At 38.7% G+C, this 26339-nt stretch overlaps 2 protein-coding genes across 6 annotated transcripts in view; one reads left to right on the top strand and one right to left on the bottom strand.

Annotated features, from left to right (window-relative positions):
• ANKS1B (ankyrin repeat and sterile alpha motif domain containing 1B) overlaps positions 1 to 26339 on the top strand; it is a 1179755-nt gene that overhangs the window by 320919 nt on the left and 832497 nt on the right. The gene's annotated exons all lie outside the window — the stretch shown is intronic.
• Positions 737 to 1408, bottom strand: GARIN6 (golgi associated RAB2 interactor family member 6). The gene has a single exon (XM_027108186.1). The coding sequence runs from the start codon at positions 1406 to 1408 to the stop codon at positions 737 to 739; it is 672 nt and encodes a 223-aa protein (XP_026963987.1).

The raw sequence follows: 26339 nt of genomic DNA, 5'->3' as shown, positions 1-26339 counted from the left end.
AAAGGTGTCATTTGCAGAGATGTAGATGGACCTAGAGACTGTCATACAGAGTGAAGTAAGTCAGAAAGAGAAAAATATATTAATGTGATATCTATCTATCTATCTATATCTATCTATCTATCTATCTATCTATCTATCTGTGGAACCTAGAAAAATGGTATACATGATCTTATTTGCAAAGCAGAAATAGAGACACAGACGTAGAGAACAAATGTATGGATACCAAGGGGGAAGGGGGGGGGTGAGATGAATTGGGAGATTGTGATTGACATATATACACTATTATGTATTAAATAGATAACTAATGAGAACCTACTGTACAGCACAGGGAACTCTCCTCGGTGCTCTGTGGTGACCTAAATGGGAAGGAAATCCAAAAAAGAGGGGATATATGTATATGTGTGGCTGATTCACTTTGCTGTATAGAGAAACTGACACAGCAGTGTAAAGCAACTATACTCCAATAAAAAAATGAGAAAAGCTAGAGAAACATAAAAAAAAGAATAGATTGGATGGTCAGGATGCTGCAGATGGCAATACAATATTGGATATGAAATTAAGGGTTGCTGACAGCTAAGGAATCTCTGAAATACAGCCTTGGGAAACACTTTGGAGAAGTACTAGGAACCTCCTCAGTGTGCCATGGCCTCCAAATGAGGCTCATTTGGCCCTGAGTCCTTCCAAAAATCCATGTATTTTCCAGGTGAGCCTGTGTACCAAAGCCTCTGCAGGACCTTTAGCTCTTCTCCCTAAGCACCTTGGCCTCGTCTTTTAGAGATTGCGGAGTGCTTACCACTGGGCCCTTACTCTCTTCCTCAAACCCAGTTATGTCCAGAGTGTCCCTAGCTGGAATGACCTGGGTGCTGCTGTAAGCTTCCACTGGTGGTCTCAGGATGTAAATGAGGTTTTCCCACTGAATGAAAAGATCTCTTGTATCTGAAGGGGGACACAGCTGAAGGTAGAAAGAGCGGCCAGTGGTAAGCTTCAGGTGGAGCTGTTGTTTTTTACTGTTATGGATGGATATCTTTACAAACTTCAAGGGAAGCAGCCTGGTTAGCTCTAAGATCTGTGTAGGCTTTTTACCTCTTTCCTGGGTGGCAGGGCCATATCTGTTATAGTCATCACAGATAGCAGCTGGTCGGGCCAGCAGCATGACATCAGGTAGTGTGAGGCGGGGGCTGGTACGAACGATGCCGACAGTCACCATTCGGGCCCAGTTGTGCACATCAATCACTTCTCCTTTTCTGCTGACCTGTATAAAGTCACTCTCAAACACTGGTGCATAGTGGAATATAGGGTACTCCCCCTTGTACAGGTGTCGCTGCAGTTTCCCCATGGAGGTATTAAACTTGCTCATTGCAAGGCTGCCTTCGGCTTTGTAGTATGGTAATGTATATTGGCTGTTCATCGCTATCTTTTATCAAGACAGCTCCTAGAGGCTCCTCCGCACCTTCCTTACCACACCTTGCAGGGCGTCCTGTTTCCCTGGTCTCGCTGGCAGGTGGGCTAGCAGTGGTCTTCTGCAGGCTTTGTCTCTGAGTGACTGAGGACAGGGTGGGGGAGCTGATTACTAACTGCTCAGTGCTAGAGACAGTTGCTCCTGGACCTGACTGTGCCCTGCGTAGAGCATGGAGACGTCAGGACATGCAGAGGCTGAGGCCCCAGTAGATATCAGGGTGCACAGATGTTGATGTGCACAGATATTGGTATTCAGTCGTAATTCCACTGCACCTCTCCTCCAGAAACTGTAGCTTCCAACTAGGCCTAAACCCCTCACAAGGCCACACAGATCAGCAGACCACCCCTCCTCCCATGGGTTGATCTAAGGATCTTAATACGTACTGACAAATTGCTTTCAGAAAGGGTTAGACAAACTTTCTGTTAGGTATGAGTTAAAACATGCATACTGTCTTATCCAGCACTTCTAACTGCAGACAGTTAGAATTAATTGTAGACAGTTTACCTTAAAGAGAATTGGACAAGGTGGTAAACAAGCTGGATGTACAGAATGTTTATCAAGGTTTATTGTAGCAAAAAATATCATAAACAGGATTAATATCTTACAGTGAGGATTTGGTTAAATAAATTATGGAGCATTCTATGGAAGAATACTCTGAAGCCATAAGAATGATTATGTAGTTCCCTATTTATTGAAATGAAAAGATATACCTGATTTTTTTTTTTTAAGAAAAAGAGCAAAACAAACATTTCGAACTAGCTTTATACTTGTGGTCCAATTTATGTAAAATCGTCTGTGTATGTGTGTTTGGGTATGAAAGTATAATATGTTCAGTGAAATGTTTAAAGTACTTATTTCTGGATGGTGTAAATTTTATTTTCTTTATAATTTCTATTTTTTTTAGGATATTATTTCTATTAACAGGAAGAGTAAAGCTATTTTTATTAACAATATCTATTTTTACAGCCATCAAAAATTTTATGTTTTGACACACCCTCAAAATGCTGAGATTTTCCCTAGACATCTGTACCCTGACTACATGGTGAAAAGAGCCTTAAACATCACATTTATGCTCTATTCTTTACTCATTATCAAATTGGCCTACTAAAAAAGTTCTGAGAAATTTTGCCAGCTATTATAAATATTATAAATTCAGTAAGATTAAAATATCTTTATTGGCATGACAATATACATAACACTCACATACGTATGCACATAAAGCATAGTTTTTGAGTCTTCAGTTCTGTAAGTAAAAATGAACATTTTCTTCCCTTCATATTGAAGTATCTGGTTATTTCTGGTAATATGAATATTTTATTCTTTATTTATTGAGAGGCCTAGTCACATATCAATAGCAATTCTTACTGGCCTGTCCAAAGTCTTTATATTTTGATTTCCACTTCACGTCTACATTATTTATAATTAGCAAAAAGAATAAGCCTAACATACGTTTACTAATCAAACTAACCTTTCAAATGTATCCAAGAGGTTCTGGTATTTGTTGAAAGGAGTAGGTACCACTGGATACAGTATAATTTAATTTAGGTGCTTTTTAAAAAGTAAAGTGAAGATATACCGATTTTCTTAAAAACACTTTTATGCTGTGCACGTATGTTACAAGATATTTATCTTAGGCTTCCACTAGACCACTGAGCTAATTGCCTTGTCTCCAGGGAAACCAGAAGCTATATTACTTGTAGGGCCTAAGGACTTTCAGGATTTTTTCCTAACCAGTTATTAGACCAACAACAGTAGAACCTCTCTTACTTGGCCTGGTAACTATGAGTATCAGTGTAGTGTTCTGGCAAATATGTCTATTTTCATGAGTCTGATGAAGTTTATCTTAAATTCCTCTAGGTATTTAGAAAACTATCTTAATATTTGCTTCAATACTTAAGAAGCTCAGATGGCTAAATAAAAATCTACCTGGAACTGAGATTAATAAATTCTTGGGAGACTAACCTAAGAAAACATTGGTACGATTTATGTCAGAGAATGTTTTGCCTATGTTCTCTTCCAGGAGTTTTATGGTGTCATGTCTTATGTATGTTTTGAGTTTATTTTTGAGTTTATTTTTGTACATGGTATGAGGGTGTGTTCTAACTTCATTGATTTACATGCAGGTGTCCGACTTTCCAAGTACCACTTGCTGAAGAGACTGTCTTTTTCCCATTTTATATTCTTGCCTCCTTTGTCAAGGATTAGTTGACCATAGGTGTGTGGGTTTATTTCTGGACTCCCTATTCTGTTGCATTGATCCATATGCCTGTTTCTGTACCAAAAGGTAACATGCACCCCCATGTTCATAGCAGCACTGTTCACAATAGCCAAAACATGAAAACAACTTAAATGTCCATCAACACATGAATGGATAAAGAAGTTGTGATTGTATACGTATACACAATACTGTTCAGCCATAAAAAAGAATGAAATAATGTCATTTACAGCAACATGGATACAACTGGAGATTAGCATACTAAGTGAAGTAAGTCAGAAAGAGAAAGACAAATACCATATGATATCACTTATATGTGTAATCTAAAATATGACACAAATGAACTTATCTACAAAACTGAAACAGACTCATAGACAAAGGGAACAGACTTGTGGTTGCCAAGGGGAAGCGGGGAGGGAGAGGGATGGACTGGGGTTGGTAGATGCAAACTATTACATTTAGAATGGGTAAACAACAAGGTCCTACTGTAGAGCACAGGGAACTATATTCAATATCCTGTGATCAACTATAATGGAAAAGAATATAAAAAAAGAATGTCTACGTGTGTATTACTGAGTCACTTTGCTGCACAGCAGAGATTGGCACAAAACTGAAAATTAACTATAACTTCAATAAAAAATTTTTTTTAAATAAATTATTTTTATGTAAATGCAGCAGCTCTTAGCTTTTCATAGTTAGTCATTAGACATTCTTAAAATAAATTTATGTTCCTTCTCCTCTACATAAGAGTCTGTGTCACTGGGTAAATTATTTAACCTCCCTGGGCCTTATATTTGTCATCCTTGACATTGAGATGATACTTTAGGTATCGTTTAACTCCAGAATAGTTACGGTTTTGGATAGGGGTTTAACTTTTCCCCTGTAATAAAACTACTACATACTTTGGAAATATTCCAAACAAAAATAATAAAGAATTATTCAGATATTAACAGCTCTGGGAATTTGTGATGCAATACATAATCTTATTCTGTTGCTGAATTTCTTCTTGCCAAAACTTTTAAAAGAACCAACATTTGAAATATGGAAATGGCAAAAATGTTAGTTCAGTAAGATGAGCATTCAGTGGGGGCAGTGCTTAAAACTATGTAAGTGAAAATATGAGTTAAACATTTTAAACAGAATTCAGTTAATAATGGACATGGCTGTAGTAGGCAGATTAATTCCCTCCAAAGATGCCCATATCTAATCTTTACAACTTGTGAATATGTGACCTTACGTGGCAAAGGGACTTTGCAGATATGATTAAGTTAAGGATCCTGAGGTAGGGAGATACCCTGGATTATTCAGGTGGACCCAGTGTGAGCCCAATGGTCCTTATGGTGATCCAGTGGGTAAGACTTTGTGCTCCCAATGCAGGGAGCCAGGGTTTGATCCCTGCTTGGGGAACTAGATCCCGCATGCATGCCGCAATTAACAAGTCCACATGCTGCACTAAGAAGCCCGCATGCCACAACTAAGAAGCCCACATGCCACAACTAAGAAGTCCTCATGCTGCAACTAAAGATCCCACCTGCTGCAATGAAGATCCCCTGTGCCACAACAAAGACCCAGTGCAGCCAAAATAAATAAGTAAGTAAATAAATAAATATTTAAAAAAGAAAAAGGATAGAGGGTCAAAGTCAGAGAAGGATATGTGATGATGGATACAGAGGTTGAAGTGATGTGGCCATGAACCAAGGAATGTAGTTGGCTGAAAAGTAGGAAATGCATTCTCCCCTAGAGGATCCAGCCCCACCAATACCTTGATTTTAGCCCTGTGAGAATCATTTTGGACTTTTGACATTCAGAACTATAAGAGAATAAATTTCTGTTGTTTTAAGCTACTGAGTTTGTGATAATTTGTTATAGCAGCCCTGGGAAACTAACACACATTTTGGTACCTAGAAGTGGGATGCTGCTGTAACAAATACACTAAAATGTGGAAGTGGCTTTGGAGTTGGATAGTGGGTCGGAGCTGGAATAATTTTGAGTAGCATGATAGAAAAAGCCTAGATTGCCTTGAACATAAATGTGACTATTAAAGATTCTTCCAATAGGGCTTATAAGTAACTGATATGGTACAGAAAACCTATTTTGTCTTAGAAAATACCTAAATTGTCATAAACAGCACCATACTCAATGCTGAAAAGCAGAAAGCAGTTCCTTTAAGATCAGGAACAAGACGAGGATGAACACACTTACCACTTTTATTCAGCATAGTTTTGGAAGTCCTAGCCACAAGAATCAGAAAAGAAAAATAAAAGGAATCCAAATTGAAAGGGGAAGAAATAAAGCTCTCACTGGGAATTCACTTGCAGTCTAGTGGTTAGGACTCTGCACTTTCACTGCCAAGGGCACAAGTTCAATCTCTAGTCGGGGAACTAGGATCCTGCAAGCTGCATGGCGTGGCCTAAAAACAAAATAAAACAAACCCCCCCCAAAACAACAACCAATTCTCACTGTTTGCAGATGACATGATACTATATGTAGAAATCCTAAAGTTGCCACCAAAAAACTGTTAGATATAATAAATGAATTCTGTAAAGTTACATGATAAACAATTGATATACAAAAATATGTTGTTTCTATACACCAACAATGGACTATCAGAAAGAGAAATTAAGGAAGCAGTCCCATTTAGAATTGCATCAATAAGAATAAAATACCTAGGAATAAATCCAACCAAGGAGGTAAAAGACCTGCTGTTCAGAAAACTATAAGCCTCTGCTGAAAGAAATTGAAGATGACACAAAATAATGGAAAGATACACTGTGCATATGGACGGGAAGAATTAATATTGTTAAAATAACCACACCTCCAAAGGCAATCTACAGATTCAATGCAATCTCTGTCAAAATACCCACGGCATTTTTCACAGAACTAGAACAAATAATTCTAAAATTTTTATGGAAACACAAAAGATCCTGAGCAGCCAAAACAATCTTGAGAAAGAACAAAGCTGGAGGTATCATGCTCCCTCATTTCAAACTATACTACAAAGCTATAGTAATCAAAATAATATGGTACTGGTGCAAAAACAGACACATAGATCAATGGAACGAAATAGAGATCCCAGAAATAAACCCACACTTATATGATCAATTAATCTCTGACAAATGAGGCAAGAACGTACAATGGGGAAAAGACAGCCTCTTCAATAAATGGTGTTGGGAAAACTGGACAGCTACATGCAAAAGAATCAAACTGGAATACTTTCTCACACCATATACAAAAAAAACCCCTCAAAATAGATTAAAGACTTAAATACAAGACCTGAAACCATAAAACTGCTACAAGAAAACATAGACAGTATGCTCTTTGACATCAGTCTTAGCAATATTTTTTTGGTTATGTCTCCTCAGGCAAGGGAGGTAAAAGCAAAAATAAACAAATGGGACTACATTGAACTAAAAAGCTTTTGCACAGTGAGCTAAACTATCAACAAAAGAAAACAGCCTACTGAATGGGAGAAAATATTTGCAAATGGTATATCCAATAAGGTAACCCCTGGTTAATATACAAAATATACAAATAACTCATTCAACTCAACATCAAAACAAACAACTTGATTAAAAAGTAGACAGAGGATCTGAATAGACATTTTTCCAAAGAAGGCATACAGATAGTCAACAGGCACGTGAAAAGATGCTGAACATCACTAGTGGTCAGGGATATGCAAATCAAAACCGCAAAGAGATACCAGCTCACACCTGTCAGGATGGCTGTTATCAAAGACAACAAGAAAAAAAACCCCAAAAACAAATAACCAGTGTTGGCTAGGATGTAGAGACAAGGGAACCCTCCTGCACAGATGATGCGAATGTAAACTATTGTCGTTGCTATGGAAAATAGTATGGCAGTGTCTCCAAAAATTAAAAATAGAACTAACAGACAATCCAGCAAATCTACTCCTGGGTATTTATCTGAAGAAAATGAAAACAGTAGTTTGAAAAGATATATGCACCCTTATGTTCATTGCAGCATTATTTATAATAGCCAACATATGGAAGCAGCCTAAGTGACTATCAATGGATGAATGGATAAGAAGGTGTGGTATATACATACACAATGGAATATTACTCAGCCATAAAAATATTCTTGCTGTTTGTGACACCGTGGATGGACCTAGAGGGTATCATGCTAAGAAAAATGTCAGGTAAAGAAAGATAAATACCATTGAATGTAAATGAATGAGAAAATATAAACAGATTCATAGATACAGAGAACAAACTGGCGGTTTCCAGAAAGGAGGGGGTGAAGGGCTGAGTGAAATAGGAAGAGAGGTTAAGAAGTACAGTCTTCCAGTTATAAGTCATGGGGTTGTAATGTGCATCATAGGGAATATAGTCGATAACACTAATAAATTGGTATGGTGTTAGGTGGTAACAACTTATTGTGGTGATCATTTTGTAATACATAAAAATATTGAATCACTGTGTCATACAGCTGAAACTAATATAATACTGTAAGTCAATTATACTTCAATAAAAATACTTTATTGCTAAAAACTATCCATCATCTGATCTGAGTCTTCAGAGAGTTACAATCTTTTTGCTGGTGGAGGATTTTGCCTCAATGTCAATGGCTGCTGACTCATCAGGGTAGTATTTGCTGCAGGTTGGGGTGGCCGTGCCAATTTCTTAACATAAGATCATAATGAAGTTCGCTGCATCAACTGACTCTTCCTTTCATGAATGATTTCCCTGTAGCATGCAAGGATGTTTGATAGCATTTTACCCACAGTAAAACTTCTTTCAAAATTGGAGTCAATCCTCTCAAACCCTGCAGCTGCTCTATCAACTAATAAGTTTATGTAATATTTGAAATCCTGTTGTCATTTTAATAATCTTTACAGCATCTTCACCAGGAGTAGATTCCATCTCAAGAAACCACTCTCTTTGCTCATTCGTAAGAAGCATCTCCTCCTCCATTAAAGTTTTATCATGAGACTGCAGCAATTCAGTCACATCTTCAGGCTTCACTCCTAATTCTTGTTCTCTTGCAGTTTCTACCACATCTGCAGTTACTTCCTCCATTGAAGTCTTAAACTCCTCAAAAGTCATTCATGAGGATTGAAATCAACTTCTTCGAAACTCTTGTTAATGTTAATATTTTGACCTCTTCCCATGAATCATAAATGTTCTTAGTGGCATCTAGAATGGTGAATCCTTTCCTGAAGGTTTTCAATTGACTGCCCAGATGCATCAGAGGAATCATAATCTATGACAGCTTAGCCTTACAAATGTATTTCTTAAATTGTAATACTTGAAAGTCAAAATGACTCCTTGATCCATGGGCAGCAGAATGAATATTGTGTTAGCAGGCATGAAATCAACATGAATCTTGTACATCTCTATCGGAGCTCATGGGTGATCAGGTGCTTGTCAGTAATATCTTGAAAAGAATTTTTATTTTTTCTGAATAATATCAACAGTGGACTTAAAATATTCAGTAAACCATGTTGTAAGCAGATGGACTGTCATCCAGGATTTGTTTTTCCATTTTTAGAGCATAGACAGAGTAGATTTAGCATAATTCTTTAGGGCCCTAGGATTTTAAGAATGTTAAGTGAGCATTGGCTTCAACTTGAAGTCACCAGCTGCATTAGTTCCTAATATGAGAGTCAGCCTGTACTTTGGTGCTTTGAAGCCAGGCATTGACTGCTCTTTACCTATGAAAGTCTTCTTCTTCCAATATAAGGCTGTTTCTCTAAATCGAAAATCTGTTGTTTAGTATAGCTACCTTTATTAATTATCTTAGCTAGATCTTCTGAATAACTTGATGCAGCTTCTGCATCAACACTTGCTTCTTCACCTTACACTTTTCTTTAATTTTTTTTTTTTTTCCCAGCACGCGGGCCTCCCACTGCCGTGGCCCCTCACGCCGCGGAGCACAGGCTCCAGACGCGCAGGCCCAGCGGCCATGGCTCAGGGTCCAGCCGCTCCACGGCGTGTGGGATTTTCTCGGACCGGGGCCCGAACCCGTGTCCCCTGCATCGGCAGGCGGACTCCCAACCACTGCGCCACCAGGGAAGCCCCACCTTACACTTTTATATTTTGGAGACAGCTTCTTTCCCTAAACCGCATGAACCAATTTCTGCTAGCCTTAAACTTTTCTTCTGCAGTTTACTTATCTCTCTCAGCTTTCATAGCATTGAAGAGAGTTAGGGACTTGCTCTGGATTAGGCTTTGGCTTAAGGAAATGTTGTGGCTGGTTTAGTCTTCTGTCCAGACCACTGAAACTCTCTACATCAGCAATAAGGCTGTTTCACTTTCTCATTTGTGTGTTCACTGCAGTAGCACTTTAAATTTTCTTCAAGGGCTTTTCCTTGGCATTCACAACTTGGCTGATTGTTTGGAGCAAGAGCCCTAGCTTTTGGACTGTCTCAGCGTTCAGGGTGTCTTCCTCACTAAGCTTAATTGTTTCTAGGCTTTGATTTAAAGTGAGATAACATGCGACTCTTCCTTTCACTTGAACACTTATAGGCCACTGTAGAGTTATTAATTGGCATAATTTCAATATTGTTGTGTCATGGAAAAAGGAGGCCTGAGGAGAGGAATAGAAAGGCTGGTTGGTGGAGCAGTCGGAACACACACATTTATCCACTGTTTTCCTTTTTACTTGGGCACTGTTCATGGAGCTCCCAAACAATTACAATAGTAACATCAAAGATCACTGATCACAGATCACCACAATATAATAATAATGAAAAAGTTTGAAATATTGTGAATTATCAAAATGTGACATGGAGACATGAAGTGAGCAAATGCTTTGGAACAAAGGCAGTTATAGACTTATTCATTGCAGGGTTGCCAGAAACTTTGAATTGGTACAAAATCTGTGAGCACAGTTACGTGCATCGCAATAAAATGAGGTATGGCTGTAAATGTATAATAATGTAAACGTATAATGTGTATAAGTATATATGCATATATATATATATATATATATACAGTGTGTATTTTTAATTCTGTAATTTATCCTGGGTTCCTTCCCGCTCCCAAATTAATGATCAGTTGTACCAGCACCATTCATTGAATAGTCCAGCCTTTCTCAATTGATTTTTTTTTTTTTTGGCTGCGTTGGGTCTTCGTTGCTGTGCGCAGGCTTTCTCTCTAGTTGTGGCGAGCAGGGGCTACTCTTCGTTGTGGTTCTCAGGCTTCTCACTGCAGTGGCTTCTCTTGTTGTGGAGCACGGGCTCTAGGCGCACGGGCTTCAGTAGTTGTGGCACGCGGACTCAGTAGTTGTGGCTTGCGGGCTGTAGAGTGCAGGCTCAGTAGCTGTGGCATATGGGCTTAGTTGCGCCATGGCATGTGGGATCTTCCCAGACCAGGGCTCGAACCCATGTCCCTTGCATTGGCAGGTGGATTCTTAACCACTGCGCCACCAGAGGAGTCCCTCTCTATTGATTTTAAATGTTACATTTGCGTACATTTCCCTGTTGAACTTAAAAAAAAATTGTGGTTAAATACACATTTAATATAGTAACCATTTTAAAGTATACCACCACACTACTTTCTATCTCTTGATTTTGACTACTCTACCTCACTTAAGTGGGATCATATCAGTATTTGTCTTTTTGTGACTGGCTGTTTTACTTAGCATAATGTCCTGAAGGTTTATCCACATTATAGCATGTTTTAGAATTTCCTTCCTTTTTACAGCTGAGTAATATTCCATTGTATCTGTGTACCACATTTTGTTATCCATTCATCCACTGATGGATTCTTGGGTGGTTTCCACCTTTTGGGTCTTGTGAATAATGCTTCTGTGAATATGGATGTGCAAATACCTCTTTGAGATCCTACTTTAAGTTCTTCGGATAAATACACAGTAGTGAAATTTCTGGATCATATGGAAATTCTAGTTTTAATTTTTCGAGGAACCACCAGACTGTTTTCTATAGTTCCGCACATCATTCATTTCCACCAGCAATGTACAAGTGTTCCAATTTCTCCACATTCTCATCAACACTTGTTATTTTCTGTTTTTTTTTTTTTTTTGATAGTAGCTACTCTAATGGGCTTCAGGTGACATTTCATTGTAATGTTAATTTGCATTTCTCTAACAATTAAGTGATGTTGAGCATATTTTCATATGCTTGTTGGTCATTTGTATATCTTCTTTGAAGAATCTCTATTCAAGTCCTGTATCCATTTTAAACATTTGATTGTTATCTTTTTTTTTCTTTTTAGTTTTAACATCTTTATTGGACTACAATTGCTTTAAAATGGTGTGTTAGTTTCTGCTGTATAACAAAGTGAATCAGCTATACGTATTCATATATATTCATATATCATATATATATATTCATATATCTCCTCCCTCTGTGTCTCCCTCCCACCCCTCTAGGTGGTCACAGAGCACCAAGCTGATCACCCTGTGCTGTGCGGCTGCTTCCCACTAGCTAAATATTTTATATTTGGTAGTGTATATATGTCCATGCCATTCTCTCACTTCATCCTAGCTTACCCTTTTCCTCCCGACGTCCTGTAGTCCATTCTCTACATCTGCATCTTTATTCCTGTCCTGCCCCTAGGATCTTCAGAACCTTTTCTTTTTTGTTGTTTTTAGATTCCATATATATGTGTTAGCATACGGTATTTGTTTTTCTGTTTCTGACTTACTTCACTCTGTATGATAGACTCTAGGTCCATCCACCTCACTACAGATAACACAGTTTTATTTCTTTTTATGGCTGAGTAATATTCCATTGTATATATGTGCCACATCTTCTTTATCTGTTCATCTGTTGATGGACACTTAGGTTGCTTCCATGTCCTGGCCATTGTAAATAGAGCTGCAATGAACATTGTGCTACATGACTCTTTGAATTATGATTTTTTTCAGGGTATATGCCCAGTAGTGGGATTGCTGGGTCATATGGTAGTTCTAGTTTTAGTTTTTATAGGAACCTCCATACTGTTCTCCATAGTGGCTGTATCAATTTACATTCCCACCAACAATGCAAGAGGGATCCCTTTTCTCCACACCCTCTCCAGCATTTATTGTTTGTAGATTTTTTGATGATGGCCATTCTGACTGGTGTGAGGTGATACCTCATTGTAGTTTTGATTTGCATTTCTCTAATGATTAGTGACGTTGAGCATCCTTTCAAGTGTTTGTTGCAATCTGTATATCTTCTTTGGAGAAATGTCTATTTAGGTCTTCTGCCCATTTTTTTTTTTTGCGGTACGCGGGCCTCTCACCACTGTGGCCTCTCCCGTTGCGGAGCAGACTCAGCGCAGGCTCAGCAGCCATGGCTCACGTGCCCAGCTGCTCCGCAGCATGTGGGATCCTCCCAGACTGGGGCACGAACCCATGTCCCCCACATTGGCAGGCGGACTCTCAACCACTGCGCCAGCAGGGAAGCCCTCTGCCCATTTTTTGATTGGGTTGTTTGCTTTTTTGATATTGAGCTGCATGAGCTGCTTGTATATTTTGGAGATAAATCCTTTGTCAGTTACTTCATTTGGAAATATTTTCTCCCATTCTGAGGGTTGTCTTTTCATCTTGTTTATGGTTTCCTTTGCTGTGCAAAAGCTTTTAAGTTTCATTAGGTCCCATTTGTTTACTTTTGTTTTTATTTCCATTTCTTTAGGAGGTGGGTCAAAAAGGATCTTGCTGTGATTTATGTCATAGAGTGTTCCACCTATGTTTTCCTCTAAGAGTTTTATAGTGTCTGGCCTTACATTTAGGTCTTAATCCATTTTGAGTTTATTTTTGTGTATGGTGTTACAGAGTATTCTAATTTCATTCTTTATATGTAGCTGTCCAGTTTTCCCAGCACCACTTATTGAAGAAACTGACTTTTCTTCATTGTATATTCTTGCCTCCTTTGTCATAGATTAGGTGACCATATGTGCATGAGTTTATCTCTGGGCTTTCTGTCCTGTTCCATAGATCTATATTTCTGTTTTTGTGCCAGTATCATACTGTTTTTTGTTTTTTGTTTTCAAATTGAAGCTTCTTTTATTTTTTATTATCACATCCCACTAAAAATATAAATAGTTCCCTGTGCTATATACTACATCCTTGTTTCTTATCTATTTTTCTTTACATCTTTATTGGAGTATAATTGCCTTACAATGGTGTGTTAGTTTCTGCTTTATAACAAAGTCAATCAGTTATACATATACATATGTTCCCATATCTCTACCCTCTTGCGTCTCCCTCCCTCCCACCCTCCCTATCCCACCCCTCTAGGTGGTCACAAAGCACCGAGCTGATCTCCCTGTGCTATGTGGCTGCTTCCTACTAGCTATCTATTTTACGTTTGGTAGTGTATATATGTCCATGCCACTCTCTCACTTTGTCACAGCTTACCCTTCCCCCTCCCCGTGTCCTCACGTCCATTCTCTAGTAGGTCTGTGTCTTTATTCCTGTCTTACCCTTACATTCTTCATGACATTTTTTTTTCTTAAATTCCATATATATGTGTTAGCATACGGTATTTGTCTTTCTCTTTCTGACTTACTTCACTCTGTATGACAGACTCTAGGTCCATCCACCTCATTACAAATAGCTCAATTTCGTTTCTTTTTATGGCTGAGTAATATTCCATTGTATATATGTGCCACATTTTCTTATTCATTAATCCGATGATGGACACTTAGGTTGTTTCTGTCTCCTGGCTATTGTAAATAGAGCTGCAATGAACATTTTGGTACATGACTCTTTTTGAATTATGGTTTTCTCAGGGTATATGCCCAGTAGTGGGATTTCTGGGTCATATGGTAGCTCTGTTTGTAGTTTTTTAAAGAACCTCCATACTGTTCTACATAGTGGCTGTACCAATTCACATTCCCACCAGCAGTGCAAGAGTGTTCCCTTTTCTCCACACCCTCTCCAGCATTTATTGTTTCTAGATTTTTTGATCATGGCTGTTCTGACTGGTGTGAGATGATATCTCATTGTAGTTTTGATTTGCATTTTGATTTGCATTGATGTTGAGCATTCTTTCATGTGTTTGTTTGCAGTCTGTATATCTTCTTTGGAGAAATGTTTATTTAGGTCTTCTGCCCATTTTTGGATTGGGTTGTTTGTTTTTTTGTTATTGAGCTGCATGAGCTGCTTGTAAAATTGGAGATTAATCCTTTGTCAGTTGCTTCATTTGCAAATATTTTCTCCCGTTCTGAGGGTTGTCTTTTGGTCTTCTTTATGGTTTCCTTTGCTATGCAAAAGCTTTGAAGTTTCATTAGGTCCCATTTGTTTATTTTTGTTTTTATTTGCATATCTCTAGGAGGTGGGTCAAAAAGGATCTTGCTGTGATTTATGTCATAGAGTGTTCTGCCTGTGTTTTCCTCTAAGAGTTTGATAGTTTCTTGCCTTACATTTACGTCCTTAATCCATTTTGAGCTTATTTTTGTGTATGGTGTTAGGGAGTGATCTAATCTCGTACTTTTACATGTACCTGTCCGGTTTTCCCAGCACCACTTATTGAAGAGGCTGTCCTTTCTGCACTGTACATTCCTGCCTCCTTTATCAAAGATAAGGTGACCATATGTACATGGGTTTATCTCTGGGCTTTCTATCCTGTTCCATTGATCTGTATTTCTGTTTTTGTGCCAGTACCATACTGTCTTGATTACTGTAGCTTTGTAGTATAGTCTGAAGTCAGGGAGCCTGATTCCTCCATCTCCGTTTTCATTTCAAGATTGCTTTGGCTATTCGGGGTCTTTTGTGTTCCCATACAAATTGTAAAATTTTTTGTTCTAATTCTGTGAAATATGCCAGTGGTAGTTTGATAGGGATTGCACTGAATCTGTAGAGTGCTTTGGGTAGTAGAGTCATTTTCACACTGTTGATTCTTCCAATCCAAGAACATGGTATATCTCGCCATCTATTTGTATCATCTTTAATTTCTTTTGTGAGTGTCTTAAAATTTTCTGCATACAGGTGTTTTGTCTCCTTAGGTAGGTTTATTCCTAGATATTTTATTCTTTTTGTTGCAATGGTAAATGGGAGTGTTTTCTTGATTTCACTTTCAGACTTTTCATCATTAGTATATAGGAAGGCCAGAGATTTCTGTGCATTAATTTTGTATCCTGCTACTTTACCAAATTCATTGATTAGCTCTAGTAGTTTTCTGGTAGCATCTTCAGGATTCTCTATGAATAGTATCATGTCATCTGCAAACAGTGACAGCTTTACTTCTTCTTTTCTGATTTGAATTCCTTTTATTTCCTTTTCTTCTCTGATTGCTGTGGCTAAAACTTCCAAAACTATGTTGAATAAGAGTGGTGAGAGTGGGCAACATTGTCTTGTTCCTGATCTTAGTGGAAATGCTTTCAGTTTTTCACCATTGAGGACGATGTTGGCTGTGGGTTTGTCATATATGGCCTTTATTATGTTGAGGAAAGTTCCCTCTATGCCTACTTTTCGAGGGTTTTCATCATAAATGGGTGTTGAATTTTGTCGAAAGCTTTCTCTGCATCTATTGAGATGACCATATGGATTTTCTCCTTCAATTTGTTAATATGGTGTATCACATTGACTAATTTGTGTATATTGAAGAATCCTTGCATTCCTGGGATAAACCCCACTTGATCATGGTGTATGATCCTTTTAATGTGCTGTTGGATTCTGTTTGCTAGTATTTTGTTAAGGATTTTTGCATCTATGTTCATCAGTGATATTGGCCTGTAGTTTTTTTCTTTGTGACATCCTTGTCTGGTTTTGGTATCAGGGTGATGGTGGCCTTGTAGAATGAGTTTGGGAGTGTTCCTCCCTCTGCTATATTTTGGAAGAGTTTGAGAAGGATAGGTGTTAGCTCTTCTCTAAACGTTTGATATAGAATTCGCCTGTGAAGCCATCTGGTCCTGGGCTTTTGTTTGTTGGAAGATTTGTAATCACAGTTTCAGTTTCAGTGCTTGGTATTGGTCTGTTCATATTTTCTGTTTCTCCATGATTCAGTCTTGGCAGTTTGTGCATTTCTAAGAATTTGTCCATTTCTTCCAGGTTGTCCATTTTATTGGCATAGAGTTGCTTGTAGTAATCTCTCATGATCTTCTGTATTTCTGCAGTGTCAGTTGTTTCTTCTCCTTTTTCATTTCTATTTCTATTGATTTGAGTCTTCTCCCTGTTTCTTGATGAGTCTGGCTAATGGTTTATCAATTTTGTTTATCTTCTCAAAGAACCAGCTTTTAGTTTTATTGATCTTTGCTATCATGTCCTTCATTTCTTTTTCATTTATTTCTGATCTTTATGATTACTTTCCTTCCGCTAACTTTGGGGTTTTTTTGTTCTTCTTTCTCTAATTGCCTTAGGTACAAGGTTAGGTTGTTTATTCGAGATGTTTCCTGTTTCTCCAGGTAGGATTGTATTGCTATAAACTTCCCTCTTAGAACTTCTTTTACTGCATCCCATAGGTTTTGGGTCATCGTGTCTCCATTGTCATTTGTTTCTAGGTATTTTTTGAATTCCTCTTTGATTTCTTCAGTGATCAGTTCGTTTTTAAGTAGTGTATTTTTTAGCCTCCATGTGTTTGTATTTTTTACAGATCTTTTCCTGTAATTGATATCTAGTCTCATAGAGTTGTGGTCGGAAAAGATACTTGATACAATTTCAATTTTCTTAAATTTACCAAGGCTTGATTTGTGACCCAAGATATGAACTATCCTGGAGAATGTTCCATAAGAACTTGAGGAAAATGTGTATTCTGTTGTTTTTGTATCAAATGTCCTATAAATATCAGTTGAGTCCATCTTGTTTAATGTATCATTTAAGGCTCTTGTTTCCTTATTTATTTTCATTTTGGATGATCTGTCCATTGGTGAAAGTGGGGTGTTAAAGTCCCCTACTATGAATGTGTTACTGCTGATTAACCCTTTTATGGCTGTTAGTATTTGCCTTATGTATTGAGGTGCTCCTATTTGGGTGCATAAATATTTACAATTGTTTCATGTTCTTCTTGGATAGATCCCTTGATCATTATGTAGTGTCCTTCTTTGTCTCTTGTAATAGTCTTTATCTTAAGGTCTATTTTGTCTGATATGGGAATTGCTTCTCCAGCTTTCTTTTGGTTTCCATTTGCATGGAATATCTTTTTCCATCCCCTCACTTTCAGTCTGTATGTGTCTCTATGTCTGAAGTGGGTCTCTTGTAGGCAGCATATATATGGGTCTTGTTTTTGTATCCATTCAGCCCGTCTGTGTCTTTTGGTGGGAGCATTTATTCCATTGACATTTAAGGTAATTATCGATATGTATGTTCCTATTCCCATTTTCTCAATTGTTTTGGGTTCGTTATTATAGGTCTTTTCCTTCTCCTGTGTTTCTTGCCTAGAGAAGATCCTTTAACATTAGTTGTAAAGCTGATTTGGTGGTGCTGAAGTCTTTCAGCTTTTGCTTGTTTGTAAAGGTTTTAATATCTCCATCAAACCTGAATGAGATCCTTGCTGGGTACAGTAATTTTTCAACTTCATCACTTTAAATATGTCCTGCCAGTCCCTTCTGGCTTGCAGAGTTTCTGCTGGAAGATCTGCTGTTAACCTTATTGGGATTCCCTTGTGTGTTATTTGTTGTTTCTCCCTTGCTGCTTTTAATATGTTTTCTTTGTATTTAATTATTGACAGTTTGATTAATATGTGTCTTGGCGTGTTTCTCCTTGGATTTATCCTGTATGGGACTCTCTGCTTCCTGGACTTGATTAACTATTCCCTTTCCCATATTAGGGAAGTTTTCAATTATAATCTCTTCAAATATTTTCTCAATCCCTTTCTTTTTCTCTTCTTCTTCTGGAACCCCTATAATTCGAGTGTTGATTTGTTTAATGTTGTTCCAGAAGTCTGTGTCCTCAGTTCTTTTCATTCTTTATTCTTTATTCTGCTCTGCAGCAGTTATTTCCACTATTTTATCTCTAGGTCACTTATCCATTCTTCTGCCTCAGTTTTTCTACTATTGATCCCTTCTAGAGTATTTTTAATTTCATTTATTGTGTTTTTCATCATTGCTTGTTTCATCTTTAGTTCTTCTAGGTCCTTGTTAAATGTTTCTTGCATTTTCTCTATTCTATTTCCAAGATTTTGGATCATCTTTACTATCATTATTCTGAATTCTTTTTCAGGTAGACTGCCTATTTCCTCTTCATTTGTTAGGTCTGGTGCATTTTTATCTTGCTCCTTTATCTGCTGTGTGTTTTTCTGTCTTCTCATTTTGCTTATCTTACTGTGTTTGGGGTCTCCTTTTTGCAGGCTGCAGGTTCGTAGTTCCCATTGTTTTTGGTGTCTGTCCCCAGTGGCTAAAGTTGGTTCAGTGGGTTGTGTAGGCTTCCTGGTGGAGGGGTCTAGTGCCTGTGGTCTGGTGGATGAGGCTGAATCTTGTCTTTCTTGTGAGCAGGTCCACGTTTTGTGGTGTGTTCTGGGGTGTCTGTGGACTTACTGTGATTTTAGGCAGCCTTCCTGCTAATGGGTGGTATCGTGTTCCTGTCTTGCTAATTGTTTGGCATAGGGTGTCCAGCCCTGTAGGTTGCTTGTCGTTGAGTGAAGCTGGGTGTTGGTGTTGAGATGGAGATCTCTGGGAAATTTTCGCCATTTGATATTACATGGAGCTGGGAGGTCTCTTGTGGATCAATGTCCTGAAGTTGGCTCTCCCACCTCAGAGGCAGAGCACTGACTCCTGGCTGAAGCACTAAGAGGGTTTCATCCACATGGCTCAGAATGAAAGGGAGGAAAATTAGAAATAAATAAAGAAAGAAAGAAAGAGAGAGAGAGAGAGAGAGAGAGAGAGAGAGGGAGGGAGGGAGGAAGGAAAGAAAGAAAGAGAAGATAAAATAAAGTAAAATAAAGTAAGGTAAAATAAAATAAAGTTATTAAAATAAAAAGATAATTATTAAGAAAAAAATTTTTTTAAAAATTAAAAAAATAAAAACCAGACAGGTAGAACCGTAGGACCAATGGTGAAAGCAAAGATATACAGACAAAATCTCACACAGAAGCATACACATACACACTCACAAAAAGGGGAAAACGGGAAAAAATAATAAATCTTGCTTTCAAAGTCCACTTCCTCAATTTGGGATGATTCGTTGTCTATTCAGGTATTCTACAGTTGCAGGGTACATTAAGTTGATTGTGGAGATTTAATCCGCTGCTCCTGAGGCTGCTGGGAGAGATTTCCCTTTCTCTTCTTTGCTCACACAGCTCCCGGGATTCAGCTTTGGATTTGGCCCTGCGTCTGCCTGTAGCTCGCCAGAGGGCATCTGTTCTTCGCTCAGACAGGATGGGGTTAAAGGAGCCACTTATTTGGGGGCTCTGGTTCACTCAGGGAGGGGGGAGGGAGGATCACGGAGTGCAGGGTGAGCCTGCGGCGGCAGAGGACGGAATGATTTTGCACCAGCCTGAGGCGTGCCGTGCGTTCTCCTGGGGAAGTTGTCCCTGCACCCCGGGACCCTGGCAGTGGCAGGCTGCACAGGTTCCCCGGAAGGGAGGTGTGGATAGTAACCTGTGCTCGCACACAGGCTTCTTGGTGGCAGCAGCAGCAGCAGCCTTAGCATCTCATGCCCATCTCTGGGGTCTGCGCTGTTAGCCACAGCTCGCGCCCGTCTCTGGAGCTCCTTTAGGCAGTGCTCTTAATCCCCTCTCCTCGCGCACCAGGAAACAAAGAGGGAAGAAAATGTCTCTTGCCTCTTCGGCAGGTCCAGACTTTTTCCCGGACTCCCTCCCAGCTAGCCGTGGTGCACTAACCCCTTCAGGCTGTGTTCACGCCACCAGTCCTCTCCCTGCACTCCGACTGAAGCCCGAGCCTCAGCTCCCACCCTCGCCTGCCCCGGCGGTTGAGCAGACAAGCCTCTCGGGCTGTTGAGTGCTGGTTGACACTGATGCTCTGTACGGAAATTTCTGCGCTTTGCCCTCTGCACCCCTGTTGCTGCACTCTCCTCCGTGGCTCCGAAGCTCCCCCACTCCGCCACCCACAGTCTCTGCCCGCAAAGGGGCTTCTAGTGTGTGCAAACCTTTCATCCTTCATGGCTCCCTCCCACTGATGCAGGTCCCGTCCCTATCCTTTTGTCTCTGTTTTTTCTTTTTTCTTTTGCCCTACCCAGGTATGTGGGGAGTTTCTTGCCTTTTGGGAGGTCTGAGGTCTTCTGCCAGCATTCAGTAGGTATTCTGTAGGAGTTGTTCCATGTTTAGATGTATTTCTGATGTATCTGTTACTGTTTGAGGGTCTCCTGCTGCTACTGTTGGGGGGCAGCAGTGGCTCACCATGGGGACAAGGGCACTGGCAGCAGAAGTTCTGGGAAGTACTCCTTGGTGAGCCCTCCAGGAGTCTGCCATTAGCCCTACCAAAGGGCTTGTAGGCTCTCGCTTATCTATTAACATACTGTTTTGATGACTGTAGCTTTGTAGTATAGTCTGAAGTCTGGGAGCCTCATTCCTTCAGCTCCGTTTTTCTTTCTCATGATTGCTTTGGCTATTTGGAGTCTTTTGTGTTTCCATGCAAATTAAAAATTTTTTTTGCTCTAATTCTGTGAAAAAATTCCATTGGTAGTTTGGTAGGAATTGTATTCAATCTGTAGATTGCTTTGGGTAGTATAGTCATTTTGAGTATATTGATTCTTCTGATCAAAGAACAATGTATCACTTCATACTGGTCAGAATGACCATTATCAAAAAATCTACAAACCATAAGTGCTAGAGAGGGTGTGGGGAAAAAGGAACCCTCCTACACTGTTGGTAGGAATGTAAATTGGTACAGCCACTAAGGAGAACAGTATGGAGGTTGCTTTAAAAACTAAAAGTAGAGCTACCATATGATCCTGTAATCCTACTCCTGGATATACATTGGGAGAAAACCATAATTCGAAATGATACATGCACCCTAGTGTTCATTGCAGCACTATTTACAATAACCAGGAGATGGAAGCAATCTTTATGTCCATTGACAGAGGAATGGATAAAGAAGATGTGATACATATATACAATGGAATATCACTCAGCCATAAAAAAGAATGAAATATTGCCATTTGCAGCAATATGGATGGACCTAGAGATTGTCATACTGAGTGAAGTCAGTCAGACAGAGAAGGACAAATACCATATGATATCGCTTATATGTGGAATCTAAAAAAATGGTACAAATGAACTTATTTACAAAACAGAGATAGAGTCACAGATGTAGAAAACAAACTTACGGTTACCAGGGTGGAAAGCGGGGGTGGGAGCAGGGATAAATTGGGAGATTGGGATTGACATATACACTACTATATATAAAATAGATAACTAATAAGGACCTATTGTATAGCACAGGTAACTCTTTTCAGTACTCTGTAATGACTTATATGGGAAAATAATATAAAAAAGAGTGGATATATATATAACTGATTCACTTTGCTGCACAGCAGAAACTAACACAACATTGAATATCAAGTATACTTTAATAAAAATTTTTAAAAAGTTTATGTCTAGGTGTGGGGTTTTAAAAATGTGTCATGGTGCACATAAGTCATCCCATTTGATATCAAGATTTTGTCCTTCAGTTTTGGAAAATACTTTTCTATTTTTTTCTTTGATTTATTTCTTCCTTCACTTTTATGCTTCTCTTTTTACCTGAGTATTTACTAATTTGGTGTTGAAGTATCTGCATTCATCATTTTTGTCTTTCATTTTTCCTCTCTTTGGTTTTTCATTCTCTACTTTATTTTCCCATTCTTTATTGATTTTTATATTTTAGTATCACATTACTTCCTAAGAGTTTTTTTTTCTTATTGAGTTTTTTTTTTCTGAAAACATCCTGTTCTGTACTTTTTAAAAAATAAATTTATTGGGGCTTCCCTGGTGGCGCAGTGGTTGAGAGTCTGCCTGCCAATGCAGGGGACACGGGTTCGAGCCCTGCCTGGTCTGGGAAGATCCCACATGCTGCGGAGCAACTAGGCCCGTGAGCCACGGCTACTGAGCCTGCGCGTCCGGAGCCTGTGCTCCGCAACAAGAGAGGCCGCGATAGTGAGAGGCCCGCGCACCGTGATGAAGAGAAAAAAAAAAAAAAAAAGAAAAAGAAAAAAGAAAAAGAAAAAAAAAAAAAAAAAAAAAAAATAAATTTATTTATTTATTTATTTATTTATTGCTGTCTTGGATCTTCATTGCTGTGTGCTGGCTTTCTCTAGTTGCGGTGAGCCGGGGCTACTCTTTGTTGTGGTGCACGGGCTTCTCTTGTTGCAGAGCATGGGCTCTAGGTGCTCGGGCTTCAGTAGTTGCGGCTCGTGGGCTCAGTAGTTGTGGCTCTTGGGCTTTAGAGTGCAGGCTCAGTAGATGTGGTGCATCGGCTTAATTGCTCCGCAGCATGTGGAATCTTCCCGGATCAGGGCTTGAACCCATGTTCCCTGCATTGGCAGGCAGATTCTTAACCAGTGTGCCACCAGGGAAGTCCCCTGTTCCGTACTTTTTGGCTATGGATATTTACTTGTAAGAGCTGTTGTAAGAATGTATTTCAAATCTCATGAGTCATATTGCAGAAAGAATGCTTTTATGCTTAGCAGAGAATGTAAAGTTGGTAGGCTTCTGGTCAATCAGCTTATAAAGGGAGTAACCATTTGGCTGAGTTAGAGGTGACAAGTGCATGACCACAGAATATTTTTTGACAGAGTGGAACACGTTGCAAGTTTTGAGTTTTTAGTGAGTTTTTAGCTAATTTTTTCAGGATCTTAATTCATTAACATGGTGTTTGAGAATTACCTACAATATGGCTCATGTTACTCTCCCCTCTGTCATGCTGAAAACTAGAGTAATTGCCAGGAGCTGGAACATATATCAACTTTCCAGATTCTGAGCGTTTCCATAAGTCTTTTTCCAGTACCTGAAATGCTCTTCATTTTTTCAAAATCTATTAACCTACCCATCCGTAGTAGGTACACAACAAATATTTCCTCTCATGCTTTTCAAACCGAAGAGACATATGGTGTCTGTATGCAAATTTGGAAAAGGAATAAATGAGAAAATAAATATTTTCTCTTGAAGACCTTCCCTGAGAAAAAAAATGATTACAACTGGAAGAATAATAATTCCCTAATTTGGATGTGTTCTAAGAAGGCATGCTTGGTGCCCTACCTCATCTCTCACAAGCAGCCTTTAAGATGAAGAAACTGAGGTGCAGAGAAGCTAATTAACTTGTTTATGGTGATATAGTTATGAACTAGCAGAGATGAATATTCCATCTCGGGTCTATTTGGCCCTATAGCCCAGAGGTCCTCCTTATTTTTTTAACTCTTTATCATTCAATCATGCCTTCTAAGAGTACTATTCACATGTATATCTTCAGATGTTTTTTCAACAAAAGCGTGGAAATTGGTTGACCCAGCCCTTCCTCCCTTGGAAAAGGGCATATCTGATTGTGTCAAAGATAACTGCTGAATGTCAATTGATCATCAGTTCTATTAGGAAAAGAATTAGTGACAGTTTCTGATTATTTTAGTGTCTCCAGAAAATTCTTTTGTGGCTTATTCTGAGTTTGATCTTAGTTGCAATTAGGAATGGATTCTCTATTTACATTTAGAAATCCATTTCATATTTCTCTGTTTTTCTCTTTGTTAGTTTAATTGCATGGGTTATTCTTTCATTACTTTGCCTGCCTGATATTTCATTGTTGAATATCTGCATTTTAATTTTAAATGTGGTTCCTTTTCATATAATCTGGAAGTATGGATAGGATTTTAAAAAATGGTAACAGCTTGGTATAATCAAAAGAGTCAGGTAGACCTAAGTTTAAATCTTAGCTTTGCAACTTAGTAGGAATATGCCTTTGATCAATCTAATAACCTGTCTATACTTTTTTCATCATTTGTAAAAGAGGGAACTTATACTTACCTTATAGGGTGATATGGAAGTTAGAGAATGTGTTTAAAACACATAGAATAATGCCAGACCCATAGTAGCCTCTCAATAAATGGCAGCCATTATTTTTTGATCCCTTTTAAAAGTATAAACCATTATACCTTTTAAGAAGTCATCTGCTTCAATATCCCCAGGGATGAAAGCATGTTCTGTAAATTCCCCGCTCTAACAGACACAAGCTGTGGGACCTCAGAAATAAATTAGTTCGAGTCTTTATTTCATCATTTGTAACATGAGGATAATAATATTACCTACATCCTAGTGACATAGTGAGAAATAAATGACATATACTGCTTATATTAAGTACTTGTAATAGTGTATAACACTCAGTAAATGCTCAATAAATGTTAACTAGTAGTAGAAACAGTAAGAGTAGAGCACTTCCTAATAATAATAAATCCTGAGTCACCTGCTGTATTTTTTCCATAGCAAAAGTTGTTCAAATTCTTCCTTATCTGTGATAATTAATCATAATGAAGAATGTAATGCAATGTGAATTACTTTTTAACTTGATTTAAAAAGTAATTTTAGGGCTCCCCTGGTGGCGCAGTGGTTGAGAGTCCGCCTGCTGATGCAGGGGACATGGGTTCGTGCCCCGGTCCGGGAAGATCCCACATGCTGCGGAGTGGCTAGGCCCGTGAGCCATGGCCGCTGAGCCTGCATGTCCGGAGGCTGTGCTATGCAACGGGAGAGGCCACAGCAGTGAGAGGCCCACATACTACAGAAAAACCCCCCCAAAAAACAGTAATTTTAAATTACAGTAATTTAGCCAGCAACCCACTCTAGCTACCTACCTACACTTGTAAGCCCTTAATAGATATTTGCTGAATGAATCGTCTGTGGCATGGGTCTGCAAACTCTCTCTTGTACAGGTCAAGTAGTGAATATTTTAGGCTTTGATGCCATATGATCTCTGTTGTAATTTATTTAATAAAAACCTTGTTTATGAAAATGGGCAGTAAGTTGGATTTTTGCTGAAGTTTACTGACCACTGGTCTATGGAATAAAGAAATTAGAACCCTAACACTGATAGTGAAATCCATGTCAGTATGGGTCTACTTGGAAATACTTCCAGGTGAGAAAATGTTTTATCCTGTCGAGAAAAATGGAAACTTAGAGAAAAGGCAAAAGTGTATTCCCTATAGGTAAGAAGTCTCCAAAGTGCCAGTTTCTAAACTTTTAAGCTCAAAGCACAATTTCTCAGAGATAATTTTAGATGTTCAACTTAAACACATTTTTCAGCAACTGAAACCACATTACAGTTGGTATAGAACTACTCTGGATTTTTAGAAACTATATTCTAAATGAGAGGTATACCCTCTGTGGCATGTGAGATGGGTACTTCTTCCAAGTGTTAGTGAACAACTAGTTGGTGCAAAACTATTAATCTATAGAAGTTAAGGCCCAGTGCAAATGCTTTTTCCTTCCTAAAGTCTTACTCAGTCCTCCCCTGCTAGAAACAATCTCCTTTTTCTTAATATTCAAATAACTTATTTTTGACATCTGTGGATCTCTCCCGTTTAATATTGTTATTTATATAGTTATCTAGTATCTATTCTTTTAGGTTGTAAGCTGCCTGAAGGCAGTGTCTGTGTTTGACAGATGTTTATGCTCCAGCATGCTCTGCCTTATGCCTTGCATGCAGCAGGCACTCAGGCCATGCTTATTGAATTCCGAATTTTTTTGTGTCCTTATAGGGAGATAAGCTAGAATGGTATAAAAAGCATTCTCTTTGGCAATCTGAGTTCTAATTCTCTCTTGATCACTTGCTAACAATATATCCAGCCTCTCTGAATCAGCCTTGATTTGCACATTTGTAAAATGAGCATAATTCCAACACTACA

This window comes from Aethalodelphis obliquidens, unplaced genomic scaffold (genome assembly GCF_003676395.1).
Source record: "Aethalodelphis obliquidens isolate GAN/ISIS:26980383/991018 unplaced genomic scaffold, ASM367639v1 scaffold8, whole genome shotgun sequence".
Classification (NCBI taxonomy): domain Eukaryota; kingdom Metazoa; phylum Chordata; class Mammalia; order Artiodactyla; family Delphinidae; genus Aethalodelphis; species Aethalodelphis obliquidens.
This window is presented reverse-complemented; position numbering and strand designations above follow the sequence as displayed.

Coding starts and splice junctions, on each gene's coding strand:
- GARIN6 (XM_027108186.1), bottom strand. CDS start 1,408: ATGAACAGCCAATATACATTACCATACTACAAAGCCGAAGGCAGCCTT.